This window comes from Juglans regia, chromosome 3, assembly GCF_001411555.2.
Source record: "Juglans regia cultivar Chandler chromosome 3, Walnut 2.0, whole genome shotgun sequence".
NCBI classification, from domain to species: domain Eukaryota; kingdom Viridiplantae; phylum Streptophyta; class Magnoliopsida; order Fagales; family Juglandaceae; genus Juglans; species Juglans regia.
In genome coordinates, this window is record NC_049903.1 from 18,213,874 (window position 1) to 18,231,086 (window position 17,213).

A 17,213-nucleotide genomic window follows, 5' to 3' on the forward strand; every position below is an offset into this window, starting at 1 on the left:
GAATAAACCACAATAAAATAATATAAAATAAAATAAAACAAACACTAATAATAATAATGAATAAATTAAAATACACTAATATTGGGGTCTCACATCTCCCGAGACGAAGAAGAATTTGTTCTGCCATCGCTTGGCATGAGAGTGATATGGCTCGAGACGGGTGAGCTTGAATTTTGATCGAAATTGGAAGCTGCAAATGTTCACTTGCATGGCACGAACTATATGGGTGAACAGGAACTCTTGCATGGTCAGATCTGGATATTCCTACCCTGTAGGCTCCAAGAATATCATGCATCATGCCACTCATCATGCCAGAAGAATCCGCCAGGCGTGGGGGTTTAGTTGCAAAGAGGCCAGGCCTAAGAAGTCCAAGAAGTCGCTTACTGGGAGACAAAAAGGGAGAGTGAGACCATGGGAGAATGTGCTAGTGTACAGAGCCACTTTCTTGGAATTTCACGCAGAGTCAACACTGATTTTGGGATCGAGTACGTCATCCGCTGGGCACCAAGGGGTGAACCCATTGAAGGAGGGAGGCCTGTTGCAAGAGGCATTTCTCGAAGCCATGGGAGATACCAAGGAAGAAGGTAGTACGGCGTGGGTAGCGATGCGAGAGGAGGGAGAAGCTGCTGAAGGGAGAGTATACAAAGGTTGAGCAAGTGTCGCGACAGGAACCAGAGAGAGGAGTAAATAGGGTAAGGGCGACGGTTGGAGACCCCAGTAGGAAGTGTGATGGGACATGACGTGGCGATAGTTGCACATATTCCCAAGGCAGGAAGACGTACGAACGTGCGGGCATATTACGGACGTGGGAAAGGTTTAAATTCCCTCTACGCTAGCATATAGGGAATTCACAGAGTAACTTAAATGGTGAATGGGTCAAAAGAACTCTGAGAAAAAGGCCCAGGCAAACCCACAACCAAGCGGTTCTTATCTCCTGTCTCAGTGCATTAATGGGACCAAGGCAACTTAGGATCTTGTCCACTGAATAATCAGACGCATTAAATGCGTCCGAGAGTGGCCTCCCTTGAGGTTGGACCCTAGTACCTGGTGCAATCGGCCGCATTAAATGCCATGTCCTGTCGTCTCGGCAAGGAGAATGACGATCATGATGAGCGAGTTTTACAAGGAACAGGGCACGAATAAAAGCTAGCCCGGGACATGAAGGAAAGAGAGGTATTTGACGAGTAAGACTCATCCTCTCCGTTCTCAGAGACTAAGCTCTCACGACAACTGACTTGGGCATCAGAGGCTCATTGGTCCCAGCCACCCTTTCCTTCCTCCGTTTGTAGGTGTTGGATAGCGGTTACAGCAACGGCTACAAAACATGCCTTAACAGTGAGTTGCACTTTCTCCTACTTAATTTGGCCTTTTGAATGATGTAATTGTTCATGTAAAGGAAAATATCTGAAAATTAAAATTCTAGCTGGGTTTGGTGGCCAAGACTACGTTCAGAATAGAATTGATAAAAAGAATGGTCGGAAAGAACTTCACCAGTTTACCCTTCTTCTCAATCATTGCCTTGTTCTATTGTCCTCTGTTTCCACTTGTCACTTTTACCTCTATATGCTTTAATAAAGTGTTTTATGCTTCTAAATGTCAGAGCAGTTTAACAAGGAACTCTCTCTTTCTGGTAAAATACCCTCGGGCCACTTCAATACTGCATTTGAATTCAGATGCTGCCAACACTACTAAAAGCCTTGCTTTTGATGGTGTCTTCATCACACTCTACAACATTGAACTAGAAAAATCACAGGTGGTATTGCGTGATCATGTTAAACAAGCTGTACCATCGTCATTGGATCCTGCTGCATTGGCAAGCTAAGTTCTATGGTTTTCAGCTTTGTTCTCATCGGTCTGTGGGCAGTGTATCTGTAAAGTGTATGATATAATCCAACTGTATTAAGTGTAAAGAACGTATTATATAATATCTATCTAATGTCCTAATTGTAGTAGCCAATTGCTTGATAGATAGATAGATACACCTAATTGCCATTTGCTAGAATAAAATCTTTTCAATTAGGAAAATCTTGAGTATCCGCATTAACTGGGTTTAATTAAGTTTCAAGGCATAAAGATGGTAAACATTTAGCTTATGTACTAGTTTTTAAGTAAGGGTATATTCACACACACACCCCCAAGTACTCGTGCGCACACACCCAACCTCACACACACCCCCACATGCTCGCACGCACAAACCCAACCTCACACACCCCTGCATGACTTTTAGAGATTGTCATTTTTTCTTTCTTTTTTTTAGGGCTTACATTTTCTATTTTGAAAAAAAAAAAGACCCTACTAACACTAACTTCATATCAATACATTCCACCGAACAGAATTCGACATTAACGTCCGTGAATCAAAGAAACTGTTACTTCATTGACAGAAATGGCTCCATCGCTAGTTGATGTGTCTTTCCGATGGTTACTACCCTTCAAAACAAATGCAGGTTGTTGTGGAGAAGGAAGAGGTCTGTCATTACCCAACATTGCAACGACTGATGACATGTTTGGCCGATCTGTTGCATATTCTTGCACGCACAAAAGCCCAATTTGAATGCATCTTGCAACTTCATTATCAGGGGTTTTGTCAACCAGTGATGAATCAACTATTTCCATGGCTTTGCCTTCTTTCCATAACTCCCAAACCTACAATTAAACAGCATGTTCGTGTGTTTAGGTTTAAATAATACACGACAAATTATTTGCAACACATGTACTTACATGCCCAATCAAGTTTAAGGAGGGATCATCGTGAAAATAAGTACTGTTCCTTTTGCCAAAAATAATCTCCAGTAGCAAAACCCCAAAGCTGTATACATCTGACTTCACTGAAAATAGTCCGCGCATCGCATACTCCGGAGACATATAACCACTGCAACAACGTAATGAAATTATCACAGAACTAAAATGATATGATTAATGTTTTGCTTAAAAAAAAGAAATTGTTTTGTACTATAAATGTATCCGTAATTTGTAGCACGCTTACAATGTTCCAACTACACAATTTGTATTTGCTTCAATTTGGTCCCCTGACTCCCCTCCAACAATTCTAGCCATACCAAAATCCGCAATTTTTGGATGCATTGCATTGTCAAGTAGAACATTGCTGGCCTTTAGATCTCTGTGGATAATCCTTAGTCTTGAGTCTTGATGAAGATATAAGATCCCTCGAGCAATCCCACAAATAATCTCAAAGCATTTGCCCCAATCTAACAATGACCTTTTTGTTTCATCTGAATGAGAAGATCACATAGCTTTAGATGATTTAATTGGTAGGTATGCTGAACACCAGAAGAAGAAGCTTACGTGAAAAGAAGACATACCAAAAATGAAAGTGTCCAAGCTTCTGTTTGGCAAGTACTCATAGATTAACATCTTTTCTTCTCCCTGAACGCAATAACCCAGAATCCTTACAAGGTTCCTGTGTTGAAGTTTAGCAATGATTGCAACTTCATTTTTGAACTCTTCTATGCCTTGTCCAGAGTACTTTGATAGCCTTTTCACTGCTATTTCCTTTCCATTGTATAAGCAACCCTGAAAGCAAACACCAATTTCAACCTTGATCAACATTTAGAATGGAATTACTGATGCATTGCACACTTATGAATTGAATTTCAGGGAGATTACCTTATACACTGATCCAAAACCACCTTCTCCTAGCTTGTTAGAAACAGAGAAGTTATCCGTGGCTGCAACTATCTTACTTAGTTCAAAGAATTGTAAATCTGAATTTCTCGTACTTCCATCGAGCTCCCTTCTAGTTGAAGATTCTTCAAAGCTTGCTGCAGCGGAGGTAATGCTAAAAGTATACTTGCTTTGTCTTTTCTCTGTCGTCAAATACAGTTAGAAATTCTCAAAGTACAAAAGAAACGAAGAAACTGCTTTAAAAATCATGTTTTACTTACCCTTTTTCTTCCTCATTATGAACCAATACACAGTAGAAGCCACAATAAGCAGTATTACTGTAATAGAAACCACAAGAATCGCTAGCTTTCCTTTATTCTGAAGAAGACCATTCTTCTTTGCATATTGAGCTAAGAAAAAAAAGAAGAAAAAAGAGTGGAAAATTCAATCTTTATACGCGATTCATGAACCTGAATCTTTTCCGACTTAGAGGGGACATGGATCGTGGTTGAGGTAAAAAAAAGAAGTAATAAAACTAGAGTACCTAAAGTAACTGCATCCACGCGTAGATATAAATATTGTCCTCCATTGATATAAACTCTCGTGTCCACCAAGTTGCCGTGCCATGTAAGGCACCCAATCCCTCCCTTTGTCTCGTCTGCATTGGTGTATGCCGTACAAGTACAATTCTTCAAGCACGCTTGCTCGCACCCTTTCAAGGACAGACTCATGTTCGCACGTGCTATCGAGGTATTCGGCAGCTTCATACGTGCAAGCTTCACGAACCCTTCTCCGCTGTTGCACGTGGACACATTCCTCACGCACCCGCCCGACCCATCTCTCAGGAACCAATCACGGGCCGACTTGGGTTCGAACCCGGGCAAGCACGTGCACTCGAACTTTTCTACGTTGTTCGGGTCACAGTAACTATTTGGACCGCATTCTTGGTAGTTATCGCACTTCTCTTTCGGGGCGGACCAATACCGGACCCACCCAGTCTCGGACCAAGTAGACCGCTGCACGACCCCTGGTTCCTCCACCATCATTCTAGTGAATACGTTAGGAACAGTGACACCGTATTCAATTGTGATCTCATCTTGATTATCCGCGTAGCTGATGTTGAAGATGTAATTCTGTGTCATTTCGGGTACGCCGCTCCATCTTTTTCCGGTCCAAGATCCGGCCCGCCACAAAGGAGCCCCACCCTCGTATAAGTACAGCTGCGGATACCCGGTTGGATCAATCGCATAGGTGCAGTTGCCGGTTCCTGGGTCATCTTTGGACTTCCAAGATGTCAGGAACCGGTTCAGCCCAGTACGGCGATCGAGCCCGAGTTTCATAAACGGAAGCATAGTGTCGGTCGGAAAGTCAAAGCTCTGCCATATAAAGCTCTCAGTTTCTGGATGAACCAAAACGAGGTTCCCGGTGTCCAAGAGCCTAGCCATGGAATGGTTCGCGGAGACAACAGAAGCGTTGGTAGACCAGATAGGGATGCTTCGGTTCGTCTCGGTGATGACGAGGTTTCCATGATCGTCGATGGAGAGTATGCCGGCAGTGTCGTCGAGAGGGTCGTCTCTGTTAGCGACCCAAACAACCGTTTTTAGTGGCACTTTGTTATACCAAATACCGACGTACCGACGGCTTGAATTTGCAGGACTGAAAAACCCAAGTGCAAACGTTTCTCGGTGGGAGACGAGGATGTCTCCGTCTTTAAGAGGCTCGTCCGGCGTTATGGTGTCTAGGGAAACGCATATTTGGAAAAGGAGAGAGAGAAGCAATAATGGAGTCAATAAATGTTTAGAGAGAGAGTACATGGTTCTTCGGTTCTTCCAACAGGACAGCGAGCTGGCTAAGCTTGATTTTTTATGTTTGAAGTACTGCTAGAGTTACTGTAGATTGTTGTTGTTGAGAGTTATTATTGATTCTAATATATATATTTTTATGTACTTTTTTTTAATATTTTTAAATATTTTAAAAAATAAAATAAATTAAGAATATTATTAAAAAATATTTTTTTAATCAGAAACTAAAAAAAAATTATTAAAAAATATTTTTTTAATCATGAAATAAAATAAAAAAATTATTTTTTTATTTAGATTAAGAAAATATTTTTTAATAATATTATAAATATATGTTTTTTCAATATTTAAAATTATTAGCAAAATTTATAAAAAGAAAGAACTTAAAAAAAAACACATAAAAAAAATATACAGTACTAATGCAGGCGGTAGTTACGGAACAGGACGCACAGCATTTTCCTTATGTTTTTGCTCTTTTTGTTCAACGACATGAACAAGCAAGGTCTACGACTCTTGTCTCTACCTTTTTGTTTTTTCTTTTTAATAAAGACTAGTCTCTACCTGCTTCAGCCCTCAACTTCAGGTGAAGTTTTTAATTTTTTTTTTTTGACAAAGACATTCGATACAAGAAAATGCTACTTGATTGCTGGACGTGTTCCAATATATTTATATTTTTTTAAAATATTCTTATTGTGGGGTTCTACAGAAAAAGATGCAGATCAATTCTGTGTGCTTTTATCTATTCATGTGAATAAATCAAATGAGAAAGTGATTTGTTTGTGAGAGGGACCCCACTCAGGCAACACGTTGCTAGAATAATTCTAATAGCATTCAAATAATTCTTTCTAAACTTATAAATATTGAACTTACAAGGAAAAGATTTATATTGTCTTATTTAGACTTAGGTACGTAAACGACGGACACTAGCTTACGTACGTAAACGACGGATACAACCACGCTAACTTAACTAATTTATTTCAAAACAAAATAAGGCAAGTCAATGCCTTAGTTTTCTTATTAAAAAAAACAGTAAATGAAAAGTAATAGCTGTGGCGCTAAACTCCCGTATCAAGTTGCTTAATTAATTATTCCAATTGTTTATGTGAAAACTTATAACTCCATCGTGAACTTTGGACTTTATAAGCTGAGGAAGATCGATTGAATATTTAGTATGCTCTCTTTCCAACCAAGATCACTATGGGTTGTGATTGAATTAGGTAATCATTGAAGTAGTCAACACGCACGCACCTTAGAAATTGAAGCAATTGATAAGGACACAAATTTTAACTTATTTGGTTTCATTATTTGGCGGATACTTGAAAAATTATCTTACACTTTAGAGATATACATTTTTATTAAAAATATTAAGAAAATCTCATTCTAATTAAGGGTGGGTAAGTTGACTTGTTTTTCCCCGTAAATGACTAAATGCTATGCCGATGTGCTTGGGCGGTCGATGGCATAGTCTTGCACGGCTCCATCGTTGTTAGAGATAATATTCATAATTTGGTATTATCTTAATAAAACCATTTGATTTTCATACTTCTCAGAATAATCTTCAGAATATTTACTTTCATTTAATTTTTCTATCAACAGGAACTTATCTTATGTATTCAATTACAATTGAGAATAAAAAAATGTAACTCACGAAGTATTTTTTTTTTCATTCTCCTTTCTCATCTTCTTCTCCATTTCAATTTCTATTATATTTTATATTTTCTATCAATCGTTACCCATCCCACAATCAACTATGATGGTGATTACGGAACGTTAACTTCATTCATTTCAAGAAAGATCAAGTGGATTGTCAATGATGTGTCCCACCGCCGGCTGTAACCTTCTATTTGCAAGTAACAAGGATGGTGACCTGGTTTTTTCGATGCACCTTTGATACCTAAGTCAGTGGTGTATATTAATAAGTCACTCAGATAATAATTCAATGATTAGTTACCTTAATGTATTACCTGTCCACACAATACATATAGGCGTAACGAGTTACAGATAAGTACCAATGATGATCATCATGCCTAAGCCTTATCTCTTAACTTATATCTTTTTAATTAGTGATTACCCTGAAAATGTTGGATTCATCCTAATTGTTCTGAACTAACAATCCATTTCGCCTTATTTGTAGGCTATAAAGTGGAATCACAATGGTCTCCAAGGCCCGCTTGCTTTGGTTTTGGGCCGGGCTCCCTCACTGGGTCCATTCCTTGTAAGGGATTACTTAGGTGCCTCCAGTTTCCCTCTAATTCCCTCTGTGTGGGCACGAAGGGAATTATTGACGATGTAATCTCGCTAGTCTCTTCATCTCCTTGAGTCATGGTTATTTCTAACATGGCACCCAATGGGTGGGTTGCTTACTGGCTCCTCTTCTGTGCAAGAGTCCAATAGACATTCCACTAGCTTATTCGCCTCCATGTGTCTCGAAGAACTCAAACGCCCGCCATCCCTTTGTGATGCTTGTCCACTGAGCCCTTAATTTTCGTTACATCACTAGATCATGTAATGATGTGGTTACCAGGCCCCCTCAATTTCCTTTACTCGACTGTGTAACCGTCACTCCCATACTCATCCACAATTACCTCTTTCACCACTCTCTCTCTCTCTTTCTCTCTCTCTCTTCTACGCATTCTTGCATTCTTACCTACCTATTTCTTTGTGAAACCCTAGCTTTCCTAAACCCCAACTTCCATCGACTCAAAATGGCTTATCGAAGTTATGCACAACCGTCCACTCAAAATACACCTTCATCTGCCCCAGAATCATCCATCTAGAGAGATGTTCCTCACTTTGAAGGCTTCGAATGGTGCTTCGTTCCCACTCCCACAGACCTTCCTAAGTTACATAGTTCATATAGGATACTTGAATCTGTGATTCTTGAACTTTCCAATTGGGGTGCAGTTGACGAGGAAGTCTTCGTTAAGAAAGTAGCATTGTAGTTTGTGCCTTTTCCCATAGCTTGAGGCTCCCCTTCATACATCCCAACTTCATTCTCACGCTTGAAGAGTTATCTTGGGTAGCTGCATTATTTGGCAGATGGTTTTGGAGCCTGCTAAGAAGGAGTACCCATATTTGACCACTTGAGAATTCCTGGCCGTTTATTCCATCAAAGGCTTGATGAGCAACATTTGCAATTTCCACACGCATTCTGGATGCCTAGCACATTTTGAGTCTCGCCATTCCAATGCCAAAAAATGGCAAAAAAAAAAAAAAAAAAAATTGTTTTCCTTTCAAGCCAAGGTTGGCAATTTCCTAATGGTGAAGCCTTAAGGGGCGAATTCTTTGTCAGTGCCAACTAGCGTAGGGTACCAGATTAAAAAGCAGTGGTCGTCAATCTGTCAGAGCGAGAGCAAGCTCATGTAGATATGGTCCTTCCCTGGGTTTAGGAAAATGAGGATGCCATATGGACATAAGTCCTTTTGACCCCTGCAAATATTGACCGCTTCATAGTCATGCCATTTCACTTAGGTGTGAAAGGTTGTTTATTTTTTACCAAAACTATGGTGCCCTGTGACGACCCCAGATTCCGCTTGGGATCGGACGTACATCCGGAACTTTGGGATATGCAACACATGGTTACCTGCCCCCGTTCATGACATATAAGATGCAATGTTCCTAACATGCATATAGTATTATGCAATATTTGTAGCGGATAATTTTTTTTGAGCAATACTATGCACCGAATTTATAATATCCCAAATAATTAAAATATAATCCATGCATACTTAATGAAATAAACATCCACGATTATAGCATGGATCTCAGAAGACTATAATGTCAAAACAATGAAGATCTAGCTCCATAATTACATTGCCAAAATACACCATTGGGCTAGTACGTTGAGTAACTCGCATAATTCAACTAACGATGCCGAAATACAATCTAAAGGCCTAACTAACTATGGAGGCTGTAAGTTTCGTGTTGCGTCTACGGCGTCTAGTCAACCTCCTCCAATATGCCAGTGTCTGCTCCCTGCTCTGATCCTGACACATCGCCTACCATTCAAGGAGAATGGTAGTTGCGACTACTCCAGTGAGATTTGATTACAAATCTCAGGGAGTTAACAAGAAACTTACACACATGTTAATGATGCACGCATGGTAGTTAAAGTATGAATGCATAATCAAAGTCGTAAGTAAACATAACATAACTTGACATATAGTATGGCATAATTGACATAACTTGAATTGAAACTGAAACTTAGTTTGACATGAAATGACATGTACGTGAACTTAAAACATAACATGGACTAGCAACATAGCATGAACGTGAACTTGAAATATAACATGGATTTGAAACATAGCATGAACGTGAACATATATAATTTGAATATGAATTAAATATAACATGAACCTGAGCATAACATAACATAAACGTGAACTTGAAACATAACGTGAACGTAAACATGACATAACATGAACGTGAACAAAACCTGACATGAATGTGAACTTGAAACATGATATGGACTTGAAACATAGCATGAACGTGAACATACATAACATGAACGAACATAATATAACTTGAAACATGACTTGAACGTGAAATACATGAACTTAGAATCTTATTCAATAGACTTAATTAATAAAATTGACTATACGGGTGCTACACGGGTCCCCTTGAGCCGTGTGTTTCTATCGATTACCGCATAACAACACAGGTATCTATACTAGCTGTGAGTGCGTTAATACGTACTCCACAGTTGCTGTGGCCCCACGTATTCTACGTGTCACAATCGCTGTGTCTCACCTAATATATGCTCCACAGTTGTTGTGGCCCCATGAATTGTTTATGGACACCTGTAAAATAAAGTTTGGCTCCATCGGCGTAAGTGCCTGGCGCGCTCTTGTGATCAGCTAGTGAGGCCCTATTCGTAACATGTTGATTTTATTTCATCAATCTAGAGAATTTCACACCTATTTAGACACTCCATAGTGAACAAAAGAGTTTCACTAGGATATTACCCCATCCTAGCGCATAGGACCGTGATTGACATGAATAACTTAACAAGACTGTTCGCGAGATACACAAACTGTATTCAAGACGGAATGACATGATTACGGAAAGACAGAGGTCTTGACGTAGCGTAACATGAGATGAACGTAAGACAACGGACATGACATAGTTTGAGACATAAATGTAACAGACAACATTTCATAACAAGACATACATGTAACAGAGAATATTTCATAACATGGCATAACATGTGACAAAGAATATTACATGACATGACATACATGTAATAGATGGCATACATACTATGACATACTTGCAACATATAGTAACATGTGACAGAATATATTATGTAATAGATAAGTATTTTATGTCAGAATAATTTGTGAAACAGATGAACATGTGATGACATGGCATGGCATGACATATATAACAATATAAGAACATAAAATATAGTTCCCTTACCCATCACAGACAGACAATATACTAATAATAAGTTAAGAGTTAACTTATCTCGATCGTCGCGTTCTACGAGAATAAAGGACGAAACAATAGGAACTGAAAATAGTGATTCTAAAAATTAAAAATTTAATTACTAACAATTAGAAGCATGAAAAAAAGCTAACTTAGAGTAAAATGACCATTTTTACCCACTACATGTGGAAAAATGACCATTTTACCCCTAACTTAAGGATTTCACATCCTAACTCTAAAAATTCTAAAATTTACATGACAAATGCAAATTTTGTCCTAGACTCAAATATTAACTCAGAAAAATTTAAAACCATTCACAACTATGAAAAACTCACTATGGCTTAAACATTCATAGGCCATTTCTCGTGATTTTGGTTGCAATTTATTCCATCTTCAAAACCCATGATTAAACCAAAATTTTGGTAACAAAGATCTTCCTTTCCTAAGTTTAAAAACAGACTTAAAATATCCATTAAGAAAAAGCTAATCATCAACAAAAAACTTTTTAGTAAAAAGACCCAAACTTTTTATCAAAAAGTAAAGCCTTAAATCACAAGTTTTGATCTTATTCAAAACATCTCCAAGAATTCTAAAAAATCAAATCTTACTTCTAAAATATGCGTAAAATCATCTTAAGATCAACCATGCTTTAAATCATCAAACAATAGTCACCAAAAATCACAAAACAACACTTGGAATTTTTGGTTTTACACTTAGTCCAAAAACAGAAACTTTTCTCTCAACTAACTTTGATAAATCTCTTGATCCATGGCTTAAAGACATGTGATCTTCAAACTAAAACATCTCATAGTTTTAAAATTTTTCCTAAAGAAGATCCAACCATCAATCTTAAAATCACATGATTAAAACTCAATAAAACATAGATCTAACCCAAAAACAACAAATCTTAGGCCTAACTGAAATCCTCTCGCATAGAAAAATCATATATTTAAAACTAATACTAAATATCTTCAAAATAACATCCCAACATGTATATAGAGGCTTAGGATCTTCATATAAAAATATCAAAACCTTTGGAATAAGATTAAACCACAAAATATTCAAACTTTCACAAAACACAAACAGTTTTTCCACTTTCTGTTTTCATGTTTATAGATCTAAGGAAATCTATCATCAAAAGTTGTATTCATGCAGTAAAACCTCATTGAACATTCATAAATATATGCTAACAACACTCCATAAAATTTTCGGGCCAAGATATGTCCATTTGCTTGGTCAAAAATTCCAAAACATAACATACTCTCTAGTTTCACGCCCAAAATGACCTTTCAATAGTTAAAAATACTTTTGACCGATCAAATGAGCATGGAATGAGACCAATAAGATATCCCCGGAAAATAAACTCAAAGAAGAACAACTTTTATGAGGAGTCATCATGCGAAAATACATACAAAGGTTGAAAATCTCCACGCAAAAAGACCTAGAAATCTGCTCGAGATAGCTCTTTCAAGTTTCTGCTAAACGGGGTGAAGAAGTGATTGAAAGGAGTGAAATATGTCTTGCAGGAGTTTAGACTTCTGGAGGGAGAAGTCATGGGCTTGAATGACTCTTGATTGGAGGTGACTATTTGACATAAAATGGAGAATAGTGAGGGACAAGGACTGCCTGCAGTAGCTGTGAGATATGGAGGTTGATGGGGTGGATTTCTCCTTCACATCAAGGCACTATTAGGTGCAGCCAATGGCAGTGGATGGTCTGCCATGTGGGGGAGGATAATTTTTCAAGAAGCTTTGCCAAGGTGGCCAAATTCATGGGCCTTGGTGGGCCTCAACCAAGTGGGCTTCAATTTGGGGTTTAAAGGGGGTTTGGTTAGGGTTTGTGATGCTATCAAGCCCAAATCCAATTTTTCTTGGCCCAATAAAATTTCCAAGATTTAAAATTTTGGATAATGATGTCATAACAAGAATTTGATTAATTAATAGCATGTGGAAGGGATTTAATCAAGTGATTAAACACAATGCTAGAAATTGGATTAAAAAGCGTTTGGAGGCCAACTTTTGGGTTTGGGAAATAGTTTAGGGTTTCGGTTTCAACCAAGGTTTTGGGGTTTCAATTAAATCCCAACCATTTAGCATTTTGCTAGGATTGAAACCCTCTTGGTCTGGCACATTTTGGTTGGTCAGATGAAACAAAGTCTTACTTAGGTGGCATGATCTCACACGTTGATTTCCTTCACAATTTCCTTTAATGGTTCCTCATGGTGCCAAGTGTCTAATACTATTCATTATGTGTGGCTAAGATCTTGTCAGTGTCCAAATAAAACTTCTCTAACCTAATTTGGACATTCCACATTGTGATTTTGAAAATACTGCACTTGGTGTGCTTATCGAGATTACTATTCACTCCAACAAAATGCATAATAAACTTAGTATTGAAAATCCTAAATATTCATATTAACCTTTTGTGAAAATCATTTACTGTAATTCAACCTCGAAGTGCCTCTAAAAATAATTTCACAATTTTAAACAGACGTTTTGTCTAAAATTATGACAATGAGTTATTGTGCCATAAAATCTTAAATAATCATCTGAGTCTAATGTCGTAGACCATAATGCATTCTGACACTTCTAACTATCTCAAATAATTAAAAATGTATTTCTAGTACCATAGTGAGTGATAACGCTGACTAAGTTGACAGACTAAAACATGTGCGATTGGTCGATTCGTGAAAACTTATGGAGTTTTTGTGAGGTTCCTAAAGTCAATAGAAATTCCACCAATGAATTTCTAGCAGGCTGTTAGATGCCTCCTAAAAAGAGGCTTGCTCCTTCCCCCACTAAGAGAAAAAGTAAACGCCCAGATCGTGCTGCCAATCAAGAGAAGGCTAGCAATACTCCTGTGCCACTGCCGACAAAAGGCCATAGTGGTGCCAAGATTCTTACCCATGCTGGGTAGTTGCCATCATCCACGCCACTTCCTACCACCAGACCCCCAACGCCACGTGGGACCTCCCCTAGTTTCAACAACGTCGACGTCTTAATAGGCCAAACGCTTTGCAACTGCTTCTGATTTTGACCTCCCTTCTCGAGAGTTTGGTGCCTTGGCCTCGTCGCCCTCCATTGAGCTTCCCACAATTTTTCCAATTGGTTTGGGGGAATACGGAGGAGATGGGGAGGCAGATATCTATGTTATATTTTCGCTAGAGTCTTGGCTTTCTAAAATCTTCGGATGCCACCCCACCCACTGACGGCAACCAAGGTGGAGGTTAGGGGGAACAGGTCACCATTGCCTCTTAGAACGCACTTGGCAAATGAGAAAACACTCCAAACTCTCAAGCTACTACAGTGTATGGGGGTGAGACCCTGCCCTCCGACCTGGACACCAGTGGCAAGTGGGTATCCGTCACTTATTTGTTTGACCCAAACTTTGGTGGCAAAGAGGAATCATTCCCTCATGAGGAGGATCTTCCTTCTAAGGACTGAAGGGGCGCAGAGGATACCAGCCATGTTCGCTCTTCTGTAGAGGTCTAACAGTACCATAGGGGTCTCTACTGATTTCAGTGCCCTAGGCTCCCACTCTCTCAGATTCCAGCCTGACTTAGAGCTGAGGCCCTAAATGGATAACTTCAAGCTAGTTCTTGTAAGGGGAGAGAGAGAGCGAGAGAGAGAGAGAGAGAGAGAGAGAGAGAGAGAGAGAGAGAGAGAGAGAGAGAGAGACTCTGCCCAAGCCCAGGCGTTTGGCCTTCGAGAGGAACTAGGTCCCGCCTACGAGGAGTTGGCAACCGTCAAGCAGTGTTGTATGGAGTTTTTGGAGGCTACAGTGAATGCTAAAAAGAGCAGGTGGCGTAACGAGCTTGAGCTTTCTAAGGCTCAAAGTGCTCTGGAGGAGCTTTCCCAGAGGTATGCCGCAATGGAGAAGGGTTGGGAGTGGGCAAAAGCCAATCGAGAGAAGGTGAATGATTCCCTATTGCACCTTAATGCCAAGGTAAAGCAACGAGAGCAACAAGTGTTGGAGCTAGAATCAGTGCTAGCTTCCTCTAGAGAAGAGTTAGTGCGTTTGTCATCTCAGATCACGGTGGCCAGGTTTGTCCTTGACCATGCCTTTGGCTATGGCTACAGAGCTGGCATGAAGAGGCTTAGATCTTTCTAATTGGTGAATCCTCATGTTGACCTGTGCAAGTTAAACCTTGAGTCATTCAAACCTAACCCGGTTTCTCGCCAATTTGTTGACGCTTCATGTCACAACTCCATGCCAGATGCTTTTCTAGCCTCTCCATCTAAGGGTGCTGGCTCTACTACCGCCGCCTCTTCTTAAGCAAGACTTTGCATTTGTTATCTTTGCTTTTATGCAAACTTTGTATTGGACAATGTATAAAGCCTTTTGTGATCCAATGCTCTTAGTTGTTTGTGGTTATGCTAAGTTCTCTAGATGTATCTTTGTACTCATTCACCTTTGAACTTATGTTGTTTGAAGTTGGGTGACGGTCACGCCCACTCCTTGTGGCCTATGCGCCCTAGCACCACAAGTCTATCGGCTCATGCATGGTGTTTGAAGTTGGGGGTCGCGGGCCCTTGTGGCCTGCGCGTCTTGGCACCACAAGTCTTTGGACTCATACATGGTGTTTAGGGTTGGAGGTCATGGGGCCTTGTGGCTTGCGCACCCCTAGCACCATGAGTATTTGGACTCATATATGGTGTTTAGGGTTAAAGGTCACGGGGCCTTGTGTGCTCCCCCAGCACCACGAGTCTTTGGATTGGTATATGGTGTTTGGGGTCGGAGGTCGCGGGGCTATGTTTCTTGCACGCTCCCGACACCACAAGTCTTTGGGCTTGTATATGGTGTTTCGGGTTGGGGGTCGTTGGGCCTTGTGGCCTGCGTCCCCATTTTATCTGAATACATACTCATATAAAGGAAAATAGCCATCGTACATGATCAAGGGTAAAGTTTTCTTAAATGCTCTGCATTCCAGGGATGTTGTAGTCCCTTTGTGTGGCTGTCCTTTAGGCGATATGATCTGGGCCGGTTGTTGGCAATTACCACGTAGGGTCCCTCCCAACGAAGGCCCAACTTTCCTTCCTCTTTTGTAGTGACGCTTGTTTCCTTAAGCACTAAGGCACCTGCCTTGTAGGACTTGGGTCTCACCCTTTTGTTGAAGTAACGCTCCGCCCTTCTCTTGTCTAGAATTTTCTGGACCTCCGCTTCCTCCCTTTCTTAATCCAAGAAATCCAGGTGCTCTTCTAGTGCCTTGCTGTTTTCGATGGATTGAAGTGGCGAGTATGGTAAGTGGAGAGTTCGACTTTCACTAGGGGCACTACCTTGCTTCCATGTGCCTGGGTGAACGTGTTCTCTCCCGTTTTGGGTTTTTACTGCTGTACAGTAGGCCCATAGTACCCCTGGGAGCTCTTCCACCCCTTCTTTCTTTCTTTTCTCATGATCTTCTTCTTCAAAATCCCAAACAGAGACTTATTGGTTGCTTCTTCCTATCCATTCGCTTGAGGATGTCTTGGGGATGAGTACCTGACTTGAATTTTCAGCTCTGAACACCATGCCTGATAATGCTTTGAGTTGAATTACTTACCATTGCCTAAGATGATGCTATGAGGGATACCGAAATGGCAAATAATGTTTTCCCAAAGGAACTTGGTGACATTCCTTGCCTCGATGGTCGCCATTGGTTCTGCCTTCACCCACTTCGTGAAATAGTCAACGACGACAACCATGATCCTAAGTCAACTCCTCCTTGGGCAAACGACCATGGGGAAATGATGGATGTCAGTTCCTGTGGAGGGCAGTGTGGCACGGAAGCAAATATTTGACACTTGACACACTTTTTCAAGAACTCCCTAGCATCTCTGAGGGCGTTGGGGCAGTAGTATCCCACCTATACAACTTTTTTGGCCAAGGCCTTTGCTCGGAAGTGATTCCCGCTCACTCTTTTGTGTATCTCTGCCAAGACATATTAGGCTTCTTGGGGGCGTGACGCACCTTAGTAATAAGGTGGCAAAGCCCCGTTTGTACAAGACCCCATCCACTTTAGTGAATTGCGCTGTCCTTCGCCTAATTTTCCTGGCCTCTTCCTTTTCGACAGCTCGCCCGTGTCTAAATATTTCTCAATTTCCTCAGACCAACCAATCTCCTTGAGCTTCACTTCCTTTACTTCTCCCCCATTGCTGGGATTTTGAACACCTTCTTCTCCACATCCCATGGTAGGGTGGATTCGTCCATTCCTGATGCTACTCTTACTAGCCTGTCGACTACCGAATTGCCTTCTCTAGGTATCTGTGTGATGTTGAAGTATGAAAATCAGTTGCAACCTCCTAAACCCAGTTCAAGTATTTCTTCAGTTTGTCACCTTTGGTGGCATACATTCCCTTCACTTGGTTGATGACTACTTGGGAGTCTT

At 40.3% G+C, this 17,213-nt stretch overlaps 1 protein-coding gene across 1 annotated transcript; it reads right to left on the minus strand.

Annotated features, from left to right (window-relative positions):
- Positions 1-2,062: 2,062 nt before the first annotated feature.
- On the minus strand, positions 2,063-5,440 carry LOC109015167 (G-type lectin S-receptor-like serine/threonine-protein kinase At1g11410). The gene is made up of 7 exons (XM_035688257.1): positions 4,168-5,440; positions 3,905-4,033; positions 3,627-3,826; positions 3,323-3,533; positions 2,986-3,232; positions 2,721-2,871; positions 2,063-2,645 (listed from the first exon to the last, which is right to left on the minus strand). The coding sequence occupies exons 1-7, from the start codon at positions 5,435-5,437 to the stop codon at positions 2,343-2,345; spliced, it is 2,511 nt and encodes an 836-aa protein (XP_035544150.1). The 5' UTR covers positions 5,438-5,440; the 3' UTR covers positions 2,063-2,342.
- Positions 5,441-17,213: the final 11,773 nt, after the last annotated feature.

Bases quoted from the DNA above. Each gene is read 5' to 3' on its own strand.
- LOC109015167 (XM_035688257.1), bottom strand. From the start codon at position 5,437: ATGTACTCTCTCTCTAAACATTTATTGACTCCATTATTGCTTCTCTCT. The intron at 4,034-4,167 runs GTACTCTAGTTT...TTTTTTTCTTAG, and splicing joins CGTGGATGCAGTTACTTTAG to CTCAATATGCAAAGAAGAAT. The intron at 2,646-2,720 runs GTAAGTACATGT...GTTTAATTGTAG, and splicing joins CCTTAAACTTGATTGGGCAT to GTTTGGGAGTTATGGAAAGA.